This window comes from Podarcis liolepis (genome assembly GCF_965112155.1).
Source record: "Podarcis liolepis genome assembly, chromosome: 2".
NCBI lineage: Eukaryota > Metazoa > Chordata > Lepidosauria > Squamata > Lacertidae > Podarcis > Podarcis liolepis.
In genome coordinates this window covers 8,544,814-8,569,838 of record NC_139555.1, presented here as the reverse complement: position 1 = coordinate 8,569,838, position 25,025 = coordinate 8,544,814, and the positions used below count along the sequence as shown (strand labels likewise).

General features: G+C 45.1%; 2 protein-coding genes across 3 annotated transcripts in view; both read left to right on the top strand.

Moving 5' to 3' along the window:
* Nucleotides 1-3,238, top strand: part of LOC310698600 (claudin-34-like) — a 424,090-nt gene extending 420,852 nt beyond the window's left edge. Inside the window, exons 1-2 of one of the 2 annotated variants that reach the window (XM_083486012.1) lie at nucleotides 1,303-1,421; nucleotides 2,125-3,238. In XM_083486012.1, the coding sequence (XP_083342138.1) occupies nucleotides 2,126-3,124 (999 nt within the window). In that variant the 5' untranslated portion in view covers nucleotides 1,303-1,421; nucleotide 2,125 and the 3' untranslated portion in view covers nucleotides 3,125-3,238. Of the gene's footprint in view, nucleotides 1-1,302; nucleotides 1,422-2,124 lie in introns of those variants that run through there. The other variant, XM_083486013.1, reaches the window with a different exon arrangement.
* Nucleotides 3,239-12,380: 9,142 nt separating this feature from the next.
* On the top strand, nucleotides 12,381-19,788 carry LOC310701004 (claudin-3-like; the record flags this gene model as incomplete). Its single annotated transcript, XM_083490965.1, has 3 exons — nucleotides 12,381-12,481; nucleotides 16,553-16,645; nucleotides 18,617-19,788. 3 exons carry the CDS (start codon nucleotides 12,381-12,383, stop codon nucleotides 19,611-19,613), a joined length of 1,191 nt encoding a protein of 396 aa, XP_083347091.1. The 3' UTR covers nucleotides 19,614-19,788.
* Nucleotides 19,789-25,025: the final 5,237 nt, after the last annotated feature.

The following is a 25,025-nucleotide window of genomic DNA, read 5'->3' as shown; positions in this document are numbered from 1 at the left end:
CGAGCAGAAATTGTGACCGCAGAGTTTTCAATGGAGATGGTGTATCCTGATTAAGTGGGGGAAACAGAACGGGAGAGCATTTGGGTGTGGAGGATGTCATGCAGATACAGAACTGGACTTGCGTATTTGACGGGGTGAGCTCCCGTTGCTCGGTCCCAGCTCCTGCCAACCTAGCTGTTCCAAACCACGTCAAAGTGCAAGTAGATAAATAGGTACCGCTCTGGAGGGACGGTAAACGGTGTTTCTGTGCGCTGCTCTGGTTTTTCCAGAAGTGGCTTAGTCATGCTCGCCACATAACCCGGAAAAAACTGTCAGGGGTCCTTTACCTGTTTAAAAGCACTGCACACTGCCATGCGATGTGAAAGTGCTTCATCTTATCAATGGTCACAACTCCTGGGATGAATGGATGGCTCCAATGCTCCATTTGCTGCCTTCCTTCAAACCTTAACATTTGTGTATGTTCTAAGATGTTTAAAATAGTCAAAAAGATGACAGCTTTTAATTCCTCTGAATTTGATATCTCCTTTAGATTTTTAAAGGCTGGCTCCCAAAGTTATTTCAAGTGAAATAGATGGATTTAAGCCCATTGCTTAACCAAATGTTAATCACACACACACACACACACACACACACACACTTCAGTGGAAACTGCATGCAGTTGAGCAGCTCACATTCGGAGCATCAACACAGAAAGGAACAGAAAGAAAGCAACACAAATATTTTGACGGATGTGTCTTAGGAAAGCCATTTTAAATCATGGACACCTAGGTTCTGAAAATGGTATTGCCTGTATTGGTGTGAGGGATGGGGTCCCATGGCACAAATTCCATGTGGTCCCAGTGCAAAGGAAAAGAGCTAAGATCTTCTCCCTTACTATAATGTCCAAACAAGATGGGATGGGGAAGAAGAATGAGAGGTTTGTAGGGAGTCTTCAATAATTTTGCCAAGGAAATTCTTATGTCTCATGCTATTAGCCTTTCTTGTACATGGAGATCCTTTATGAAATGCATTCAGGCCCATCAAACAAATCTGTACTGAGATACACATACTGTATCACCATTTTTACTGCTGGAACTGCTCTGAATCTGACTTCAGGAAGAACATGTTTTAACTATGCAGTGTCCTGGAATAGACACTCTGCATTGGGAAAGAAGGGAACTAAGTTCCCTCCCATTTTCCACTTTCCTGATGTTCCAAATGACCAGTACCTTGGAGTTATGATTTGTGTTGTTGTCAGGATTCTAACTGGCCTGTAACTGACCAAAGAATTCTGCAGAGCAGTTGCTGCTGTGGCTGGCTAGCTGCTCAGGCGAACGTCAGCTCAGTGGCCAACCGCTCAGTCTTCTTGAGGCTCAGGAGCACCTAGCAAATACCTGCTCTGTTCCTGGCACACTAGACTGTAGCTGAGGAAGGCATTTCACGTAAGTTTATGGATTAAACATTCCTCACTATGCCATCAGGTGTGTTTATGCTCAGTGGAAAAAGATAGGTGTAGTAAAGGTAAAGGGACTCCTGACCATTAGGTCCAGTCGTGGCTGACTCTGGGGTTTGGCGCTCATCTCGCTTTATTGGCCGAGGGAGCCGGCATACAGCTTCCGGGTCATTATTAAGCTGCTTCTGGCGAACCAGAGCAGCGCACAGAAACGCTGTTTGCCTTCCCGACGGAGCGGTACCTATTTATCTACTTGCACTTTGAAGTGCTTTCGAACTGCTAGGTTGGCAGGAGCAGGGACTGAGCAACGGGAGCTCACCCCGTCGCGGGGATTCGAACCACCAGCCTTCTGATCGGCAAGTCCTAGGCTCTGTGGTTTAACCCACAAAACAGCGAAATCATGAGCAGCTTCCCATCCACAACAGGTTGCTGAGGTTCTGGCTATTTTCACAGGAACAATGCAACAGTAGATGAAATCAGTAGCAGTGTGCTGGAAGAAAGTCTGAGTGTCCGCGTCTCTGGATCAGATGTCTCTACCTAACCAGGGGGTGGGAGAGAGCAGGGGAACTCTTTCTTTTGCTGCTTCTTTCTGTGCCTGGAAGGAAGAATGCAGGAGGGAGGATTTCCTTCAATGACTAGACATGCTTGCTATTCCCTCTCTCACTGCATCTTGTCTTCTCTTTTGTTTCCAGGATGTCTGCCAAGGTCTCCCCTGGTCCCCTCCTCTCCAAACCCCCCCTGCGGGTGAAAGAAGGCTCCCTGGTAGTCAGATGGCTGCGTTTAGTTTCTGGTCTCCAGCTGTGTGCATTCCTGATGGTTATTTTGGCCTTGCCCATGTGTATTGTGTCAACCCTCAGTGTCAACTGGCGAGTGTGGAGTGTGGAAAACATCGAGGGAATCGGCTCTGGAAACATCTGGATTGGAATCTGGGATGTCTGCTTTTGGAAAGACCTTTCTAATGACGGCAACTCTTTTTGGCATTGCGAAGATCTCGATGAGCAACATCCAACCCTCCCGAAGGAAATTTTTATTGCACAGGATTTAATGGCATTAGCTTCCATTATGAATTCAGTGGCCCTGGGATTAATTTCTTTTGCCTTGTACAATGTGTTCAAGCCCAGAAAACATAAGGATTTTCTCTTTCGCTTTTTTAGGCTTGGAGCTTTCCTGAACTTAGTTGCAGGGATACTCGTCCTGATTTCTGTGGTCTGGAACACGTCTGCTGTCTTGCAAAATGGGGAAATTGACTTCCCGGAAGCTTTTGAATTGCCTCAACTTCCCAGCAAGCAGCATATTGGACCTTCTATTTATCTAGGCTATATCGCTGCAGGTTTCCAGCTGCTGAGTGCAGCATTGGTTGGGATTGAGAGATGTTGCATCAGGAGCACCACAACAGATACATCTCTAATAGAAACTGTAGTGGTGATTACCCCAGGAAGTGCGGTGAAAAGCGAGAGTCTAACCACTTGTTCGAAGTGTGGTTCTCTGCTGGACCTGGTAATTCAAGAGAAATCCTCCACAGTGGAGATGGAGGAAAGTTGTGCAAAAGATCTTGTAATTCCAGAGGAATCCTGCACAGTAGAGATGGAGGAAAGCCGTACGCCCCAAAGCTCACCTGAAGGACATCAAAGTCCACCTGAAGTCCCAAAACATACTATTATACATGTTATACCCTACAACAGGGAGTCGTAAACTATCAGATCCAGATCAACGCAGATCGCTCCATACACCCATGGATCTGCGTGGATCAGGATATGATAGTTTTGTTTTGGGACTTCAGGTGGGCTTTGATATCCTTCAGGTGAGGAGGCCCTTTTTATGACTAGTAGGTAGTTAGTTAGTTAGTTAGTTAGTTAGTTAGTTATTAAAGATTTTGTTGATTTACAAAAGTGTGCAATGTCTCTCTTTCATGTTTCCCCCCCGCCCACCCCATGTAACATTTTTATAAATCATTTTCATTTGTTGAGACATTAGGAAGAAAAGGGGAAATAGGTGGAGGGGGGGAACGATGGGTGGGGGTGGGGTCGGGTAGCGATTTTTCTATTTTACTTACTATACGTAGGGTTTGGTGTCAGCATTGTTTGTGCAGGTTCCTTGCTGTTTGCTTGTAATTAATAAACCAATTAATAAACCAATATTAATTAAAATATTGACTCTGTCCGCATGATCTTGGCCAGTCTTAATGCACGCTCTCGTCCCGTTTTTCAGAGCCTCCTCCAGAGCAGACCCACTAAAGCCTAACCGGTTGGTCTACTCCTGTGTAGGATTCAGTTCTTGATAAGTGTGCACTTGGGTCTGGGTGAAAGGTGGATCTACACGGATCCTCATGGATCCTCCACTTTTTAAAAAATAACTCCATCAAATGCAGTGTCAAATCACACCTGGAAGGCACGCCTACAGACTGGACTATCAAAAACGTGGCTGCAGCAGCACAAAAACTTGGATCCGAGGCATGGATCCTCATGAATTCATATGATTTTTATAGTGAAACAAAATAAAAACACCATGATACTGTAGACCACTTTTTAGTCTGTAAGCAGAACCAAAGAAATCACGCATCCACCGTTTCGTGCTGCCGTGCTTTCGTGGAGCTGCCGTGCTTTCGTGGAGCAAAAACATGGTTTAAAAACATGGATCCTGATGGATCCTCATGATTTTTGCATTAGATCAGGCCAAAGTCACCATCAGCTCAAATATCATGGCCATGGGCACAGTATCCACCACAAAAATCACAAATCCACGGCTTCCTGGCGACACCGTAGCCCAAAAACGTGGTTTTGAAGCACGGATCCTCATGGATCCTCACGCTTTTTGCATTGGGCCAATCCAAACTCACCGTCAAATCACACATCATGTCTAGGGGCACAGCCTGCACCACAAAAAACTCAGATCCACGGCTTCCTGGTCATACCCTGGCTCAAAAATGTGGTTTTGAAGCACGGATCCTCCTGGATCCTCACGCTTTTTGCATTGAGCCAGTGGCGTAGCGTGGGGGGTGCCAGGGGTGCCGGCGGCACCGGGCGCAACATTTTGGGGGGCGCGTTTGGCCAGCCCCCCTCGAGGAAGCGGGAACCTCTCCAAGGCGCAGCGCGCCGTCGGTGGAGGAAAAGAGCCGCGCAGCAGCAGCAGCAGCAGCAAGCAGCAGCAAAGCCGGGAGGAGGAGGAGGTTTTTTGCTCCTAGAAAGGAAGGGAAAATGCCTGTGCGTGTTACAGAGCGAATGCACTCATGCTTGCTTTACAGCCAGGAGGAGGGGGTGGAGCTGAGGAGGAGGGAGGGAAGGAGAGCCATGCCAGCAAAGCGAGCAGCAGCCGCTTACACGCGAGGAGGGACAGACGGGAGCCATAGCAAGCTGGAAAAAGCTCTGCGTAGCCAGCAACAGCTGCTGCAGCCTCAGCTAGCAAAGGTCCGTGCGCTCTCTAAACGGAGCAATGAGGCTGCAGAGGGACGGCAGGGCACAGGAGGGCTCTGAGCCACGAGCGCAGTGAAAACCAGTAAAAAAGTTTTTTAAAAGGCTGCTGGGGACAGGAGGGCACGGGATGAGGGAGAGGGGGAAATTACAATTCTCCAGCGTCTCAGCTGATCCGCTGAGCAGGACTTGGGCCATTAGCTGTGTAAAGCAGCAAAGAGGGAGAGAAGGAGCAAAGCGGGAGAGGAAAGGAGCTGCTTACACTGCTGTAAGTGGCTGCTGTCCGGTTGGCTCCTTTAAAGCAACAGTGCTCTTTCCCTCCCCCCTCCCCCCTCAGCTCTCCGAAAAGCTCCTTCTCCACCCACCCCATGCGAGCTCCTTTTCCCCTTAGACCCCCCTCCTGCATTATTAGCCACATCCTTCTCCACCCACCCCACGCGTGTTCCTTGTCCCCTTAGCAGTGGCGTAGCGTGGGGGGTGCAGGGGGGGCGGCTGTACTGGGCGCAACATCTGGGGGTTAGGGTTAGGGGGCGCAAATCCACGGGTTAGGGGGCGCAAATTACTTGCCTTGCCCCGGGTGCTGACAACCCACGCTACGCCACTGCATTGAGCCACCCCAAACTCACCATCAAATCACACATCATGTCCACAAAAAACTCAGATCCACGGCTTCCTGGTCAGCCCCAAACACTCAGTCTCATAACAAAAAATACTCAACGGAGTTAGGGCTGAGGGTAGGGGAAGTACAATCATGATCTTTCCAGTCCTCTAGAAGCTGATCCTTTTGGTCATTTTGATCATGGAGCCAAATATCTCTTCCCAAGTTTTAAGAGCCTAAACAAGTAAAGAACAAGCTTGCCCTTTACATGCAAAAGCCCTGAAATTCAGCCCATTGGGCAACTGATCATGGGGCTGGGAGGAGGGAGGTAAGGAGTAGCACCTTCTCTGCCCTCCACCTCCAACGGCTACACCTGAAAGTTTCATGATGGGGTCTGATTTAAGAAGCTGAATGTTTATAAAGGCACTTAGCGAATTTCTGCCACGGAAATTCTGAACAGAAACACTCTGCAGGTTCAGCCCCTAACAGAAACTGCTCTACGGTCTCTGTGTTGGGAAATGGGAACAGATCTTGCTCATCACCAACCTTCCTTCCACAAATCAGTATCACTATGAGGCTGAACTGAACAGCTTGCTCCAGAGTTTTAAGAGATACGTTTCTGTGGTGTAGTGGTTAAGAGCGGTGGACTCTAATCTGGTGAGCTGGGTTCGCTTCTCCGCTCCTCCACATGCAGCTGCTGGGTGACCTTGGGCCAGTCACACTTCTCTCTGAACTCTCTCAGCCCCACCTACCTCACAAGGTGTCTGTTGTGGGGGTGGAAGGGAAAGGAGATTTTTAGCCACTTTGAGACTCCTTCAAGTAGAGAAAAGCAGGATATAAAAACCAACTCCATGAATAAGAATTCTATGGAAAAGGACCATCCCTGCCATGATGATGAAAACTTCATCATCTTCATCCTGGGGAAAAATGACTATTGGGGTTCCACAAGGTTCTGCCCTGGGCCTGGTGCTATTCAATATTTTTATAAATGATTTGGATGATGGAATAGAGGGCATGCTAATCAAATTTGCAAATGACTGCAAACTGGGAGGGGTTGCTAATACACCAGAGGGCGGGTCAGAATTCAAAAATGACCTGAATAGCCTAGAGAGCTGGGCCAAAACCAACAATATGGAGTTCAGTAGGGAGAAATGTAAGGTACTACACCTGGATAGAAAAAATGAAATGCATGGGTGGGGGACACTTGGCTTGACAACAGTACCTGTGAAAGGATCTGGGAGTCTTAGCCGACCACAAGCTGAATATGAGTCAACAGTGTGATGTGGCAGCTAAGAACGCCAATGCAATTCTGGGCTGCATCAGTAGGAGTATAGTGTCTAGAAGGAATGCTACCACACTATTCTGGTTGGTGAGGAGGGCCTTTAAGATCTTCTCGTTATATTGCCAAACAAATTTACTTACTATTAACCATTCCAAATCTAAAGTCCTAATTTTTTCCAGGAGTCGTAAATTGTATAGGTGGGAACTCGAGGGGAAGCCAATTGAACAAGTTTACAAATTTCAATATCTAGGAATTTACTTCCAGCATAATATGGGATGGAAGGCGCACATCACATACTTACAAAATAAGGGCAAAGCCCTTATCTACGCTCTATTACGCTTTTTCTTTACAGAGGGGGCTATGCATGTTCCATCTGCCTTAAAAGTTTATAGTGCAAAAGTGGTTGCAACTATGGCCTATGCGGTCCCTTTATGGGGCGCTTTTGTAAACCTCATGCCTCTGGTGACATTGCAAAATCTTTTTCTCAGACGCCTTTTGAAACTACCCTCCTGTGTAAGCAATTCTGCTATTCGCTTAGAACTTAAGACCCCCTCCTTAGAGATCCTGATGTGGAGACATGCTTTTAATTACTGGCTGTCCCTTTGGCATAAATTGCCCAATTACCATCTTATTCAGTGTCTTTGGAGAGATGAATTTACCAGCCCATGGGCAACAAAAATCCTTTCCAAACTGTTGACATATGGAATCTCTCCTTCCGATATACTAAATTTAGATCTAATTACAGCAAAAAAGGTCATCAAACAAAGATTGGAGGAGGTTGATTTGCAACAAAATCTTACTACAGGTGGAGGTACATGTTCCCCGATAAACCAGGGCATTACATTTATGCCCCAGATACCTCGATATTTGTCTACCTTATCGGTTGCGTCGCATAGATTCGCTTTTGTTAGAGCTAGATTTAATGTGTTCCCCTCAAATGTGCTGAACAATAGATTTTCTAATGGTAAAACCTCTGTTTTATGCGCATGTGACAACAAATCAATAGAATCCCTTCATCATATCTTGTTATATATTGTTCCCCAATCAAGGATTCTGAGTTCAATCATTTTGGAAACTCTTGCAAAACCACCTGAATCACATCTAGCCTATCTACTCCAGGACATTGATTCTTATAGAACATTACAGGTTGCCAGATTCCTGAATTCATTTCTTTCATATAAAAGACTTCATGGAATGCTGCATGACTATTAAAATCTAGTAAACTCTATCCACCATCTTTATAATCAAGGCCACAATATGGTACACCTAGAGATTGTATGTAAGGTGAAGGAGAGTATGCGTTGAAATATTTTAGTTGATATTTTAGAATGTAAAATGCTATTTTATTTATTGATTGGTTTTTACCTTGTGGGCTTATAGCTGAATAAAGTATTATCTATCTATCTATCTATCTATCTATCTATCTATCTATCTATTCTGGTTGGTCAGACCACACCTGAAATACTGTGTCCAGTTCTGGGCACCACAGTTGAAGAAGGATATTGTCAAGCTGGAGCATGTCCAGAGGAGGGTGACCAAAATGTAAAAGGTCTGGAATCCAAGCCCTATGAGGAGAGACTTAGGGAGCTGGATTTGCTTAATCTAGAGAAGAGAAGATTAAGGAGTGACATGATAGCCATGTTTAAATATTTGAAGGGATGTCATGTTGAAGAGGGAGCAAGCTTGTTTTCTGCTGTTCTAGAGACTAGGATGCAGAATAATGGATTCAAACTATGGGAAAAGAGATTCCACCTAAACATTAAGAAGAACTTTCTGTCAGTAAGGGCTGTTGGACAGTGGAATATGCCACCTCGGAGAGATGGTTTGTTAAGAGACGGTTTGTTAAGATCCTTGCAAGCATTTTGCCGGCCACAGCTAATAGAGAGATGCCGCGATAGTTTCCACAATCAGTTCTGTCACCTTTTTAAAAAGAGATTGATAATTTGGGCATCCCTGAAGTCTGCTGGGATCGCTTCTCTCTCCCAGATTTTTTTAATGCGCTTGTGAAGTTGTTGTGTAAGTTCAATTCCACCCGCTTGGAAGATTTCAGCAGGTATCCCATCAGGTTCACTGGCTTTGTTGTTTTTCACTTGGTTAATAGCTGTACACAACTCTCCAAGATTTGGAGATACAGCAAGCTCATCTCTAATTTGTTTTTGCGGGATTTGTGAGAGGACCTCAGCAGCTATGGGGGAGTTGTGGTTAAGGAGATGTTGGTAGTGTCCTTTCCAGCACAGTGCAATAGCTTCTTTATCTTTTAGAAGTGTGGTACCATCTGCTGAGCATAGGGGGCATATGCCATGATTTATTGGTCCATAGATGGTCTGTGTGGCTTTAAAGAAACTCTGTGCATCATGAGTGTCAGATAAGTGCTTGAGTGCTTGAGTGCTTGAGCTTTTTTTTATCCACCAGGTGTTTTTTAGTTCTCTGGTTCTTAGCAAGCAGTGAATTGCCAGGACTTGGAAGCCCCCTGGTGATGAATTCACTCTTTCCACCCACCCACCCCCTTTCAAAAATGTGCATGCAATGAATGAGCTGGCATTCAAATCTATTCTTTTAAAAGCATATTTTCTATTATTATTGGGTCCATTCTGACAAATATTGGGTCCATTCTCTCACTTCTGACCCTTCTTGATTCCCTCATTCCTCGGGGTTGGACTAGATGACCCATGGGGTCCCTTCCAACTCTTCCATTCTGCAATTCTCTCACCTACAATTCTGACACCCGCTTCAGGCTGTACCAATCATACCAGCAGATAAACCGCATTTTCTCCAGTTGATGGTCTTTTTTTAAGGGGTAGAAAGGAGCGTGGGTTTGTTTTGGAGGTTTTTGTTAGGAAATCCTGACGTCCAGTGGATGGGGAACGCCTGACAGCTGACGTTACACTCCCAACATCCACTTAAAAGCCATATGGTACCTTGAAACGCTTCCCCCAAAAGGATTCTGGGAGCTGTAGTGCTGGGAGCCGTTTGGAGACCCTCTATTCCCCTCCCAGAACTCCCATTCCCAGAGTTCCCTGGGAGGTTGTGGGCATCTCTTTTGAGAGGCAATGGAGTGCGCCTCTGGGGGGTGAAATCAAAGGTTTTCAGCAGGCGCTAGAAGGAAAAATGAAGGAGACGCCTGCGAGAAGCCAAGTTACAGGGAACCAAGCAGAGGCCTTCTTGGTGGTGGCGCCTTCTTCATGGTGATCCACTACTGCTTTATTTATTTATTTTTATAATTTTTATTAGATTTTATACAATTGTAACACATACTGGAACAAACGTTGCACAACCCAAAAAAACAAACCAAAACAAAGAATACAAAAGGAAAAAAGAAAGAGATAAAGAATACATCTATAACAAATAACAACAGACAAATGAACCACACAAACGAGCTTAATTATTTAAAAATCCAATCTTCTAGACATATTACTTGACTTCCTCTCACCCCTCCCTTCTGAGTTTCTTTGTGTCTGAATGTAACAGTTTCCCAATCTCATTATTAAAGCACAATATTCCAGTTAGAATCAAATTTCTTCACTTTTCTTAGTGTTCTAAATCCCATTTATTGAAATAAATCCTAATTTAATCCTAGGCCTGTTAGGTACCATACTTTCAAGTAACTTCTAATTTTTAATATTACAATATTTATTCAAATGGTCCTTAAATTTCCTCAAATCTTCTTGATATTCCTCTTCTTATTCTGGTCGCAGATTCTTTCAGTAAGGTCAGCTAGCTCCATGAAGTCCATCATCTTCATTTGCCATTCTTCCACAGTTGGTAGTTCTTGTGTTTTCCACTTCTTGGCTAGTAAGATTTGAGCAGCAGTTGTGGTATGCAAAAATAATTTTACATCTTTCTTGGGCAATTCCAAACCTGTTATTCCTAGAAGAAAGGCTTCTGGTTTCTTTATTAATGTATATTTCATTATTTTTTTCAGTTCATTCTAAATCTTTTCCCAGAAGTCTTTCACCTTGGGACAGGTCAACCACATATGATAAAAAGTTCCTTCTTTTTCTTTGCATTTCCAACATAGATTATCACAGTTATGGTAAATCTTTGCTAATTTAACAGGGGTCAAGTACCATCTATACATCATTTTCATTCTCTTTTCCTTTAACATCATACATGCGGTAAACTTGATCCCTTTCTTCCATAACCTCTCCCAGTCCTCCATCATTATATTATGTCCCACATCTCTTGCCCAATCAATCATAACCAATTTTTCACTTGTTCATCCTTTGTATGCCACTCTAAAAATAAATTAGACATTTTAGACATATTCTTAACTTTAGTATCTAACAACTCCGTTTCCAATTTGGTTTTTTCTATTGCAAAACCATTTTTCTTGTCAATCTTAAATAATTCATTAATTTGATAATATTGAAGCCAATTCACTTGATCTTTAATTTGATCAAACGGTTTTAACTTAATATCTTCCTGATCCTCAGTCAGTAAGTCTGAGCATCTCAACCATTTATTTTCCATATCTTACTTTTTGGGGGCCTGTGCTTCCATTGGCAAAACCCATTTAGGGATCCACTACTGCTTTAAGGGAGGTCTTGGAATAAGTAGATCTGTTGCTGTTCTCCTGCGCTCCCTGCCTCCCGCCCTGGTCCGTGTGCCCTTCTCCCAAGCTCTGCACACTGTTTCATATTTGGTTCTGCATTGCAATAGTGCAACGATGAGAGCATGTTGGCAGGGGGAACTACTCTGGCAGGGGTGGGGCCAAAGGACCTACCTATGTGCTCTTTCCATCTGTCGATCCTGGCTAGCTGACAAATCCAGACGGCTTTGAAGTAAGTTGGTTCCAAACGACACTGCACTGTGTCCCTTCGCAACACCCCCCAAGCGCAAATTCTTAGGGTGACTTTGCCCTTGTAAACGAGTGGTTTTTGCTAGCAAAAAGTCCAGCTTCTTGTTGCTGCAAGGTGGTATCTGTACTACGACTTCAGGGCCTGATACTCACCATTTCACCCCCTGCACCAAGGCATTCCCCCACTTGACTAATGCTCTCAAGCTCCACCAACCTTGAAGCTTCCTGCTTTTCTCTTTGGGACATTGCCTCTTGAACAACTGCTTCCTGCCCATTTTTGGGAGCCCTTGTCAATTTCAATAAATTGTGCACGCTTGCTACCTTAGAGCTTGCAGGCTCAGTCTTGGCTGTCATTGTTGAGTGGTGCCAAAACAGCTGGTTGCATGGACCCAGGAAGCAGAGTGGCACAGTCTTGAATTGAGATGAATTTTTCCACATCTCTTGACTTCCAGGTTTTTCTTTGTTTGCTTGTGGTCCATATCATTGAGGAGTCCAAGATCACTTTTTAATACAAATCTATTAACTAATAGATTGGGAAATTTAGCCAATAATCTTAGTAAACCACAACAAAATCCTTAAATTCCTCTACCTATAATCACATTAAATACTACGAAAGAATACAATGAAGATCAATGGACCAACGTACTGGAGTTAATTTCAAATAATAGAACATAATGTGTTAGGAATTATAAAACAATTGTATGCAGAAAATGTTAAAAAATAGGAATGTCTATTGATGATATCCTATAACATGAAAAGATGATATCCTATAACATTAAAAGGAAAAAAATCCCGAATTTGTCTATTTATTCAAGGTACTACCAATAAACACTCCTCTAGAGAAATGAAAGAGCTGACAAAAAATGTACATCTATGAGTACACGAAGGAAAGAAATCCAGAAGAGGAACAAGCCAAAGGGAACAAGGACACAAATGCTAGAGAACACGTAAAAGAGGCCTCCATGTGATTCCCTTCAACCATGAAGAGTAAACTATCAGATCCAGATCCACGCAGATCTCTACAGTTTGTTAAGGGCGTCGGGAACTGTAGTTTCTTCGGGGCTCTGGAAAGCGCAGTGTGCCAAGGGAGCTGGGAACTGTAGTTTAAGGGTGCTGGGACCTGTAGCTCCCGGGATGTGCAGATGCACGCATTTACTTTAAACATAATTCCGCAACCCATAAGAAGGTTTATCATGAGGACTACACTCTTGTGCACGGAAATGAAATTTAAAAACCCTTGTTTTTTATATTTTTTAAAAATTGACAGTGTAGGTTTGCTTGGAAGGGACTTGAGTGTTGTGATGTACCAAATTGTTTTTATGTGTATATCTATATAACATATGGGACTAAAGGTGGTGGGAAATATGTCTACGTCTGAACTGTAGTTAAATGGGGAGAAAATATTTGCAGTTTCTACGGAACCTACTGAGGGGGGGGGGGGGAGAGAGACATCTTTAAAGTTGTTAAATGTTACAAACATTATGCCTGAACCTATCCTTTCGACTTGACAGCTCAGGGAAGAAGATACCAAGCTGTATGAATCCTATAAAATCAACCCCTTTGCCAAGTTCCTCCATTCCAGCACCATTTTGCCCTTGGAAAAAAGACTCTTTCCCCTTCCACCTCCCCAAGCTTCAAGACATGGGTACACACCTCCTGCCCCAGGAAATGCCCAGAGGTGACAATTGGTGGGCTCCTGGTTCTCCAAGGGAAGACAAATCTCATCCCCAGACTTGCTTCCGGCTCCAGAGATGCCAAGGAAGTTCTGTTGTACTTTGGGTGGTGGGTACTTAAGACATGTTTGCCCATGATGCTAAGCTTATACTGTACTTGGGTGTTGCCCCGACATAGCTGCCTATGCTAATCTTGTGTAACCCTCCCCTATTGTGACATGTTAGTGATGTAGCAATGATGTATTGATGATGCTGTGCAAACTGTATTCTGACATATGGTGGGAAAGTTTTCAAAGTCAATGTGGCCCCATGCTCTGGGTTCACTGGCTGCTGTTGAACCTGTTGCGCAACAATAAAGGCTCTGAGGCTACTGACTGCTGTTTTGCTCCAAATTGCTTGCTTGCTGGAATTTCCTTATTTTACTGACCACCTGGACCTGCGGGGGGCGGGGGGGGCGGGGGACGGGACCTGTACCCCGAGGAGCTGGGCTGTGAGTAGTCTCTCAACCCAGAATCTTCCTTAACAGTGTGGAACCTCTAATGGAGCAATGTCCCCCCCCCCCCAAATATAGTTTCTTAGACTTTCCCTGTGGCTGACTTTTTGTTTTTTTTAACAAAAGCACATTTCACATCAAATTTAGCTGCAGATTAAGCTGGGGGAAGGGAGGGGCCACGCTTTCTCTCCTAAACCTCTCTTGTCCATCACCACCCTTTTCTGGGCACAAGTATTTTAGACAGCCCAACCCTGTTTCCTTCCTATGCAGAGTTTAGGCCCAATAAGCTGCTATTACTGTTATTATTGTTAGCTTTGCAATGGTCATGGGGGATAATTTGCAGGAAATGTGTGGCTTACTGTTCTTCTTTTTTAAAAAAGATCTATTTGCAAAAGGTTTATATAGAAAATCAATCAATCGGTTAGTAATAGGTCCTCAAAACAGCTGAGGAGGTACTGCTGCTAGAAACTATTCCCCCTCCCCGCCCGTCCCACTTCTAATGCAAACCCCCTTCCTCAATCAAGATGGGATTTCAGCTAAAATAGAGTTGGACAACTTGGGGGTTTCAGCAGGAAATTCAAGGCAGCCCCCTGCAGCTTTCTCAGGGTTCTGGAAACGATATTGAGCTCTTTGGAATTTTCAGGATTGGGGGGGGGGCTGTTAATAGATGCTGCGGAAATGAATTCTTCTTGTGGTTTCCGTGTACGAGATCCATCCCAGTATATAAGCACTACGGTTTGGAAGGAGGCCAGTTGTTTGGAAAGCACAAGGTCGGCCAAAAAAGACACCCAGGCTTTTGTGGACTGTGGCAGATGAGGACAGAGGGAGACTGTGATTTGGGGAGAATGTATCTTATTCTAAGTAAAGCTTAATTCCACAGAAACAGAAAAGATGTTTGACTTTCTAGGAAATGGCACTGCTGTTCAGATAGCAAGTTACCCAACCTCACAATTACTTAGGGTCATGCAAACAGACCAATAGCCCATTCTAGTCCAATGCACTGATGTCCACAAAAACCGGACGGATGATTCAAGGAAGCTTCCAGGCAGGGCATGAAGGCACTTAGCTCTTCCCCCCTCCCAGAACTGAAATTCCAGGACAAACTTTTTTTTATATCAGAACTCTAAAGCGCTATAAGATTTAAAAGAGAGGAAAACCCAGCTGGATGGGCGGGGTGTAACTAAATTATCAATATTATTATTGTTTTATTTTGTGTGTGTGTTTTTATCTTGTATAAAAGATAAAAACATAAAAAACTCAAAGGCATCTTCAAATGTTAAATAAATCCAAGCAGTGAATTGCCAGGACTTGGAAGCCCCCTGGTCATGAAATCACTCTTTCCACCCACCCACCCCCCTTTCAAAAATGTGCATGGAATGAATGAGCTGGCATTCAAATCTATTCTTTTACAAGCATATTTTCTATTATTATTGGGTCCATTCTGACAAATATTGGGTCCATTCTCTCACTTCTGACCCTTCTTGAATCCCTCATTCCTGGGGGTTGGACTAGATGACCCCTGGGGTCCCTTCCAACTCTTCCATTCTATTATTCTCTCGCCTACAATTCCGACACCCGCTTCAGGTTGTACCAATAATACCAGCAGATAAACCACATTGTCTCCAGCTGATGGTCTTTTTTAAAGAGGTAGAAAGGACTGTGGGTTTGTTTTGGAGGTTTTTATTAGGAAATCCTGACATCCAGTGGATGGGGAACGCCTGACAGCTGACGTTACACTCCCAACATCCACTTAAATGCCATATGGTACCTTGAAACGCTTCCCCCAAAGGGATTCTGGGAGCTGTAGTGCTGAGAGCCGTTTGGAGACCCCCTATTCCCCTCCCAGAACTCCCATTCCCAGAGTTCCCTGGGAAGTTGTGGGCATCTCTTTCGAGAGGCAATGGAGTGTGCCTCTGGAAAGCCTACTTGAACCATTACGTGTAGTGCTGTATATAAGGAAACCATTACGATTGTAACTAACGCCTTATCTCGGTGGGGAGGGGTGTTATGTACTAAAGTTCTCACCCTGGGCCAGCAGGGGGATAGTCTAGATAGTTTTCACTCAGGTCCACGTCAGTTATTTTAGGCAGGAAACCCTGGGATGTTGTTGCTACAATGTTGATAGCCGGCTGCCTATAAAAGCAGGCCGGCTGAGCTGTTTGCTGTTCAGTTCTGTCCAGCTTACAATAAAGAGCTTCTCTGGAGAAATCACTGTGTCATCTGCTATGTTCGCCCGCAACTTAACAGGTTGGTTAGTTAGTTAGTTCTTTATGGAAATTTTGAAGCTGTGTGCAAGAGGAAGTTGGGTTTGAAAAGGGATGAGGCTCCTTTAAATGGAGAGAGCGGGGGGGGGGAGCAGAACTGTCTCCAAAGAACCAAAAATGTCACATTTTGTCATGGGCATTTTTCTTTTTGCACAACAAGGGATAGAAAGGAAACTTTGGGCAATCTCAGAGCCAGAGAATACGGGGCATCTGTGGCCCCCCAGGCTGTTATAGACTGCAATGGGGGGCAGTGTGGTTTAGTGGTTAGAGCGCTGGACTGGGACTGGAGGTTTCGAATCATGCCCAACAGCCAGACCATGTTCCTCTGGCCTCATGAGGAGCCTTCTTTGTGGGGCTAGCGAATCTGGGCCTAGGCCACGTGGAAAGGGTCTTGCAGGGTGCGGCCTAATAGGAGCACGGGATGTTCTGCATTTATATCCGCGGGGGGGGGGGGGCGAATCTCATGAGCGATATGTCCAAAAGTGTTTTTACGCTTGGGGGGCTGCTGCGTCGCTTGATCCTGAACCTTTTCTTCCTTCCAAATGCCCTGAAGATCCATTCCACACCTTGACTTGCATGAAACCTCCTCTCTCTTATTTGCTCAGTAAACCAGACCGGGAAAAGGAGGAATGGAGGAAAACAGAAATCCGGCCTGAGAACGGAGGTCCCTGTCAAGAGAATGGCCAAGATCTCCTCAGGTGAGGATGAAAGGGGAGGCAGGGAAAAGCAAAGAGCCCCTGAAAACATCCCCACACTCGGGAAGAAGTTGTCGGCCAAACCCCTGCACGGAAGTGTATCTGCAGGAAGACGGTCAGCACTTTTCTATTGGATGGGTGTCACTGAGCAGAGTTTTCAATGGAGATGGTGTATCCTGATTAAGTGGGGGAAACAGAACGGGAGAGCATTTGGGTGTGGAGGATGTCATGCAGATACAGAACTGGACTTGCGTATTTGACGGGGTGAGCTCCCGTTGCTCGGTCCCAGCTCCTGCCAACCTAGCAGTTCCAAACCACGTCAAAGTGCAAGTAGATAAATAGGTACCTCTCTGGAGGGACGGTAAACGGCGTTTCTGTGTGCTGTTCTGGTTTTGCCAGAAGTGGCTTAGTCATGCTGGCCACATGACCCGGAAAAACTGTCTGCGGACCAATGTTGGCTCCCTCGGTCAGTAAAGCCAGATGAGTGGCACCCCCACCCCAGAGTTGCTCCTGACTGGACTTAACTGTCAGGGGTCCTTTACCTTTACCTTTTTAAAAGCACTTCACACTGCCATGCAATGTGAAAGTGCTTCATCTTATCAATGGTCACAACTCCTGAAATGAATGGATGGCTCCAATGCTCCATTTGCTGTCTTCCTTCAAACATTAACATTTGTGTATGTTCTAAGATGTTTAAAATAGTCAAAAAGATGACAGCTTTTAATTCCTCTGAATTTGATATCTCCTTTAGATTTTTAAAGGCTGGCTCCCAAAGTTATTTAGGCCCATTGCTTGGCTGAATGTTAATCACACACACACACTTCAGTGGAAACTGCATGCAGCTGAGCAGCTCACATTCGGAGCATCAACACAGAAAGGAACAGAAAGAAAGCAACACAAATATTTTGATGGAAGTGTCTTAGGAAAGCCATTTTAAATCATGGACACCTAGGTTGTGAAAATGGTATTGCCTGTATTGGTGTGAGGGATGGGGTCCCATGGCACAAATTCCATGTGGTCCCAGTGCAAAGGAAAAGAGCTAAGATCTTCTCCCTTACTATAATGTCCAAACAAGATGGGATGGAGAAGAAGAATGAGAGGTTTGTAAGGAGTCTTCAATAATTTTGCCAAGGAAATTCTTATGTCTCATGCTATTAGCCTTTCTTGTACATGGAGATCCTTTATGAAATGCATTCAGGCCCATCAAACAAATCTGTACTGAGATACACATACTGTATCACCATTTTTACTGCTGGAACTGCTCTGAATCTGACTTCAGGAAGAACGTGTTTTAACTGTGCAGTGTCCTGGAATAGACACTCTGCATTGGGAAAGAAGGGAACTGAGTTCCCTCCCATTTTCCACTTTCCTGATGTTCCAAATGACCAGTACCTTGGAGTTATGATTTGTGTTGTTGTCAGGATTCTAACTGTAACTGTAACTGTAACTGACCTAAGAATTCTGCAGAGCAGTTGCTGCTGTGGCTGGCTGGCTGCTCAGGCGAACGTCAGCTCAGTGGCCAACAGCTCAGTCTTCTTGAGGCTCAGGAGTACCTAGCAAATACCTGCTCTGTTCCTGGCACGCTAGACTAGCTGAGGAAGGCATTTCACGTAAGTTTATGGATTAAACATTCCTCACTATGCCATCAGGTATGTTTATGCTTGGTGGAAAAGGATAGCTGCAGTAGCAGATAGCAGAACAGCGAATCATAAGCAGCTCCCATCCACAACAGGTTGCTGAGGTTCTGGCCATTTTCACAGGAACAGTGCAAGAGTATATTAAATCAGTAGCAGTTTGCTGGAAGAAAGTATGTGTGGATCAGATGTCTATACCTAACCAGGGGGTGGGAACTCTTCTTTTGCTGCTTCTTTCTGTGCATGGAAGGAAGAATGCAGGAGGAAGGATGTCCTTCAATGACTTGACATGCTTGTTATTCCCTCTCTCACTGCATCTTGTCTTCTCTTTTGTTTCCAGGATGTCTGCCAAGGTCTCGCCTGCTCCCCTCCTCTCCAAACCCCCCATGCAGGTGAAAAAAGGCTCCCTTGTAGTCAGGTGGCTGAGTTTAGTTTCCGGTCTCCAGTTGTGCGCATTCCTGATAGATATTGTGGCCTGGATTATGTGCATTGCCTCAACAGCAGTTGTCAACTGGCGAGTGTGGAGTGTGGAAGACATCAAGGGAATCGGCTCTGAAAACATCTGGATTGGAATCTGGCAGGTCTGCTTTTGGAAAGACCCTTCTAACGACGGCAACTCTTTTTGGCATTGCGAAGATCTGAATGAGCAACATCCAAGCCTCCCGAGGGAAATTTTTATTGCACAGGATTTAATGGCATTAGCTTCCATTATGAATTCAACAGCCCTAGGATTAATTTCATTTGCCTTGTATAATGTGTTCGAGCCCAGAAAACATAAGAATTTTGTGTTAACCTTTTTTAGGCTTGCAGCCTTCCTGAACTTAGTTGCAGGGATACTCGTTCTGATTTCCGTGATATGGAACATGTCTGCCGTCTTACATAATGAGAAAATTGTCTTCCCAGAAGCTTTTGGATTGCCTCAAATTCCGAGCGAGCAGCATATTGGACCTTCTATTTATCTAGGCTATATCGCTGCAGGTTTCCAGCTGCTGAGTGCAGCATTGGTTGGGATTGAGAGATTTTGCGTCAAGACCACCGCAACAGATAAATGTCAAATAGCAACCGTAAGGCTGATTACCCCAAGAAGTGCAGCAAAAAGCGAGAGTCTAACTACTTGTGGAAAGTGTGGTTCTCTGCTGGATCTCGTAATTGAAGAGAAATCCACAGTTGAGATGGAGGAAAGCCAGGCGGAAAATTTTGTCATTCGAGAGGAATCCTGCAAAGAGGAGATGGAGGAAAGCCGTACGCCCCAAAGCTCACCTGAAGGACATCAAAGCCCACCTGATGTCCCCAAACATACAATTATATATGTGATTCCCTACAACAGGGAGTCATAAACTATCAGATGCAGATCCACACAGATTGCTCCATACACGGATGGATCTGCATGGATCAGGATCTGATAGTTTTGTTTTGGGACTTCAGGTGGGCTTTGATGTCCTTCAGGTGAGGAGGCCTCTTTTTTATGACTAGTATTTATTCATTTATTAAAGATTTTGTTGATTTACAAAAGTGTGCAATGTCCTCTTTCATGTATTTTTCCCCATGTAACATTTTTACAAATCATTTTCATTTGTTGAGACATTAGGAAGAAAAGGGGAAAGAGGTGGGGGGGCAAGATGGGGGGTGGGGTCGGGTGGCGATTTTTCTATTTTACTTACTATACGTAGGGTTTGGTGTCAGCGTTGTTTGTTCAGGTTCCCCTGAAGCGGGTGTCGGAATTGTAGGCGAGAGAATTGTAGAACGGAAGAGTTGGAAGGGACCCCAGGGGTCATCTAGTCTAACCCCCAGGAATGAGGGAATCAAGAAGGGTCAGAAGTGAGAGAATGGACCCAATATTTGTCAGAATGGACCCAATAATAATAGAAAATATGCTTGTAAAAGAATAGATTTGAATGCCAGCTCATTCATTCCATGCACATTTTTGAAAGGGGGGTGGGTGGGTGGGTGGAAAGAGTGAATTCATCACCAGGGGGCTTCCAAGTCCTGGCAATTCACTCCTTGCATTTATTTAATATTTGAAGATGCCTTCTTGCTTCAACTCTGTTTTTTTTTAAATCTTTTATACAAGATAAAAACACACACACAAAAATAAAACAATAATAATAATTTAGTTAGACCCTGCCCATCTGGCTGGGTTTCCCCCTCGTTTAATTCTAATAGAGCATTAGAGTTCTGATATAAAAGAGGGAAGATAAGTTGCAGCTAAGGGTGGAAAAGAAAAAAAACATCCTAGGAAATGGGATGGGAAGCAGATAATAGAAAAGGGGGGGAAACTTACTATGTAACGAATCCTGATGTGCAATTTGTGGAATTTCAACAACAACAACACAACAAAATACTTAATAAAAACAAGAGCATAAAGAAAGCAAACCAATCCCTATCCCTAATTAGGTATTATCTAGATAAAAAGCAAAAACTAAAGGACACAACTAATTCAAACCCTTTCATTCCAATAGGCTTACTCTGAGTAGAATCTCACTGCATTGTCACTGCAACTCCTTGCATTAGAGTATTTGGGCAATTTTTTAAAAAGCCATGCAGGAGATTTTATCATTCCAGAGGAATCCTGCGAAGAGGAGATGGAGGAAAGCCCAAAACATACCATCATACATGTTACTCCCTGCAACAGGGAGTAGCAAACTGCTAAATATTGGAATATATTGATATATGGCAATATCTGAAATAAGGATGGAGCTATGTAGAGGCATTGGCTGGCTTCACAGTTTTTCCCACGTTGTGATTTTTGTACAACACACACACACTTCACTAGTTGCGGGACAGAATCTTTAAACTATATTCTGTCCCCTGTGCGTGTCAATACTGTACATAGATTTGAGTCACCTGAACCTGCAGATGGAACGTGAATGTATAATTGGATGGTGGGAGTGTGTTTGGGAGGAGCTGTCCTCTCCCCCTCGGTCAAGCAACTACTCACCAGCTACTTCTCTGTCGTCGGTGCCTCTGGCATGTGCCTCAAGGTCACAAAGACCAACATCTTGCACTTAGCATTGCACAGAAGAGCACAGGAGCCCTTCTCGGCTTGGGTGAGGAGCTCTCAGTGGAAGCTAGGGTTACCCAGCTGGCCTGTACATCATTGATGTTTTTTCTTTTTGTGTTTGTTGGCCTTGTGCTGGTGCCAGGTTATTTTGTGCCCTAGGCATGGCTAGCTACTTGCACTCTTCTCCCCAAAACTGCTAAGTTCAACTTTCCAAAACAGGTGCCTTGCAGGGGGGGGGGGATGAAAAACACAAAATGTGAAACTGCTATCTTTATATTAAATTATTACCGGCCTCCTCTCTGCAAGCTGTTCTTATTACAGTAACGTTAAAAACAACAATAGCTTTTCTCACAGATAATTGTCAAAATCAGTAGTTTGTGCTTTGAACCTTAAAAGTTATAAGGGGTGGTTTAATACTGTAAATGTCTGAATTTGAAAACAAAACAAAGTTTGTCTAAGATTTTTGAACAATTAAAATGAACCTACTATATATATATGAAGTGAAACAAACATGGAAAGATTTCTTCCAAATAATCTGAAAAGGAGTCTGAGAATTCATTGACACAACTCCCGAGAACCTGCAGTTTGTAGACTGAAAAGAACAACCAATAAGGAACCGCATTTGTAGCTACACCTTCACAAGAGTTTGAGAATTTTCTGTTTTTATTTTAGAGCTTACAGTATGTAGACTACAGTTCTTCAGTGTTTTGAGAGCTTTGTAACTAATTGCTTTATTGAAGAGCCCATTTTTTCAAAACATCAACTTTTGTCAAAAAATTGACCAGGTAGAAGATGTAACATTTTTAAAGGTATACCGCTATTTGAAATGTGTCGTTTCCCTTTTTATTTTAATACACAACTGAATGCTTATTTGCTTTGAGGACAGTTTAACCACAATATAGAATTCTGGAATTGGGAATCTTAGTACAGTATTTGGAGGGGCTTGTATAAGTATAACATCCTGATCATGTGAGCTATTAACCAGACTGACTCCAAGAAACCAAATTAAGTTAAGGAGCTTGCTTCAGGAAATTTCCAAATGACATTTAGTTGAGAGATTATGGAAGCCTCCAAGGAATTTTGTAATCCAAGCCAAACTTGGCCTTGTCTCCAACCTGCCATTTGAAGTTCGAGCTGTTAACACTTGCAATATACAGTATGGGAAGAATAGTATGGCTTTGGCAACAGGGCAATTTATAGAAGCTTAACAACCTCAAAAAGCAAAAGCAAAGAACCAACCATCCTCAAACCTTTCTCCCAATGAAGTAAGATGTCAGTTAGGAAGAGCTTAGGTTCCCTTTTTTGCTGCTATCTTTTATTTCTGGATGGACACCCCACTGGTCAATGTCAGGCAGCCTAAAGCAGTGTTTCCCAACCTTTTTTGGGCAAAGGCACACTTGTTTCATGAAAAAAACCTCGAGGCACACCACCATTACAGCCCCGTGACGTCAGCGCGCAGCGTCACGCCGGGAGGGACATGAATTGCTAGCAAATTACATAATCACCTCCTTGAGGGCTGGCTCATCTTCTCCGAAGGCAGAACCCCATTAATTAACAGCACAGACTCACACCATAGCCAAGACGAGGGGGGAAAACCTCAGTCATGCACAGTCATGCACATGTGGGGGCTAAATGAGGACGAAGACCGGGCAGAGAGCAGGGTTCAAATCACCCCACCTGGCCAGGACAATCCCTGGGTGCTCCCTTGGGCCACTCGCCTGACCCACCTCGCAGGGCTGTTGTTGCGAGGATAACACGGGGAGAACCACGCGCGCTCCCGGGAGCTCCTTGGAGGAGAAAGCGGGCGATGAATGCAATGCCCGAAATATATGAGAGGCGACCAGGTTTTGCAGGTGAGGGGCCCCCGCCAGCCTCCGCTTCCAACACCCGGCGCAACGACGCCGAAGTTTCCCCCCGGGCTCGGCTCGGGGAGCAGCGCTGCTCCCCCCCGGCTCCCCTTCGCCCTCCCGGCTCTCTCTGCCGCCCACTGGGGACCCCCCTCACCTGCCAAGTCCGGAGCGCCGGTGGAAGTTGCATGCATGCATGCATGCAGGGCGCCGCGTTGCCATTGCATTGCACTGCACTCCATGCAACGCCTGCACACATGCATTGCCTTGCACGCCCGCCAAGGGGTCTCCCCGCGGTCCGATGCGTCCCCTCCGGCGCTGATGCAGCATTGCAAAAATAACACACACCCCCGACGCAGCCCTACCTGGGGGGCAGCCTCCGCCTCCGCCGCTCCGCCTCCGCGGGGATCCCCGGGCTCCATCCTGCCGCCCGATCTCCGCGGGGGCGCAGGCAGGCTGCGCGGGGTCTGCGCGGAAGAGCCCCTGCCCGCCCGGCCACCGCCGCTGCGCTCATTCCATGGCCGGGAGAAGAGCGCTTCAAACAAAACGCCCGGCCCGCCAGGCCACGCTGGGAAACGTAGTTTGCTCACCCCGCGCGGGCGCGGAGCCCAAGGGCGAGGGGACTACGGATCCCGGCAGCCCCCACACCGGGGACGGAGGGGGAGAGGCCGGGTGCAGGGATGGAGGGACGGGTGGGCGAGCGAGTGAGTGGCAGCCGCCAAGCCTTGGCCGAGAGCCAGGAAGGGCCTCCCCGGAGGAGGAGGAGGGAGGCGCAGAGCGGGAGGGAGGGACGGCGCCCCAATCGAAAATTTGACTTAAAAAAAAAAATCTTTCGAATTTTTTAATTTTTCCCGCGGCACACCAGGCAACATCTCGCGGCACACTAGTGTGCCGCGGAACAGTGGTTGGGAAACACTGGCCTAAAGCCATGAACTGCGACATTGTTTTCCATTGTTCTCACTTCTGCCCCACCAAGGTAGATGGTGAGGAAGAAACAGCAGAAAAAAGAACCAGGAAATTCCACCCCAGACAATTGAATCTTACATCTTTTCCTGTCTCTATGCAAAGAGGCCTAAGGATTTAAGTGCAGAAATCCAGTGAACTTAGTGGGTCTTATTTCTAAGTAAACATAGACTCATAGAGTAGAATACAGTAATAGAATTATCGTATTTTTCGCTCTATAACACGTACCCGACCATAACACGCACGTAGTTTTTAGAGGAGGAAAATCCGTAGGCATGCCACCTGTAGGCATTCCCTCCATAGCACGCACAGACATTTCCCCTTACTTTCTAGGAGGAAAAAAGTGAGTGTTATGGTGCAAAAAATACGGTATGGAGTTGGAAGGGATCCCAAGCTATTCCAACCCCCTGCGATGTAGGAATCTCAACTAAATCATACATGATAGATGGCCATCCAACCTTGGCTTAAAACCTTCCAAAGAATCATAGAGTGCTTATTGTGAAGTGGAGTGGCGCAGGCCCAGCTCTGCCACCTCATTGCCACGCTGTAAGTCATTTATTTGCCTTACTCTTAGGTTGCAATACTCTCCACACTCATGGGATTGTAAAGCCCATGGAGTTCAGTGGGTTGCTCCTGAGTAGTCCTGGGATTGTAGTGTTATGCACCTTCACTTTGGAGGCAGAGGTCAGCAGGATTCAACAGGGAATAGTGGATTTAGGATTTATCCTAGAACCAGGAAGGGTAAGCAGCCCATTAAAAGGGAATAGGCTGGATTTGGACATAGCCATGCTTAGAGGAGATCCACTGAATTTGAAGAGTCTGCTCTCATTGTAGAATTAATTCTGGATTCAGCTGGGTCTTTTACAGCTCATACCACTGTGGAATTAAATTCATATGAACCACTGGTGTGCATGTGTGTGTGATTAAACTGAATTAAT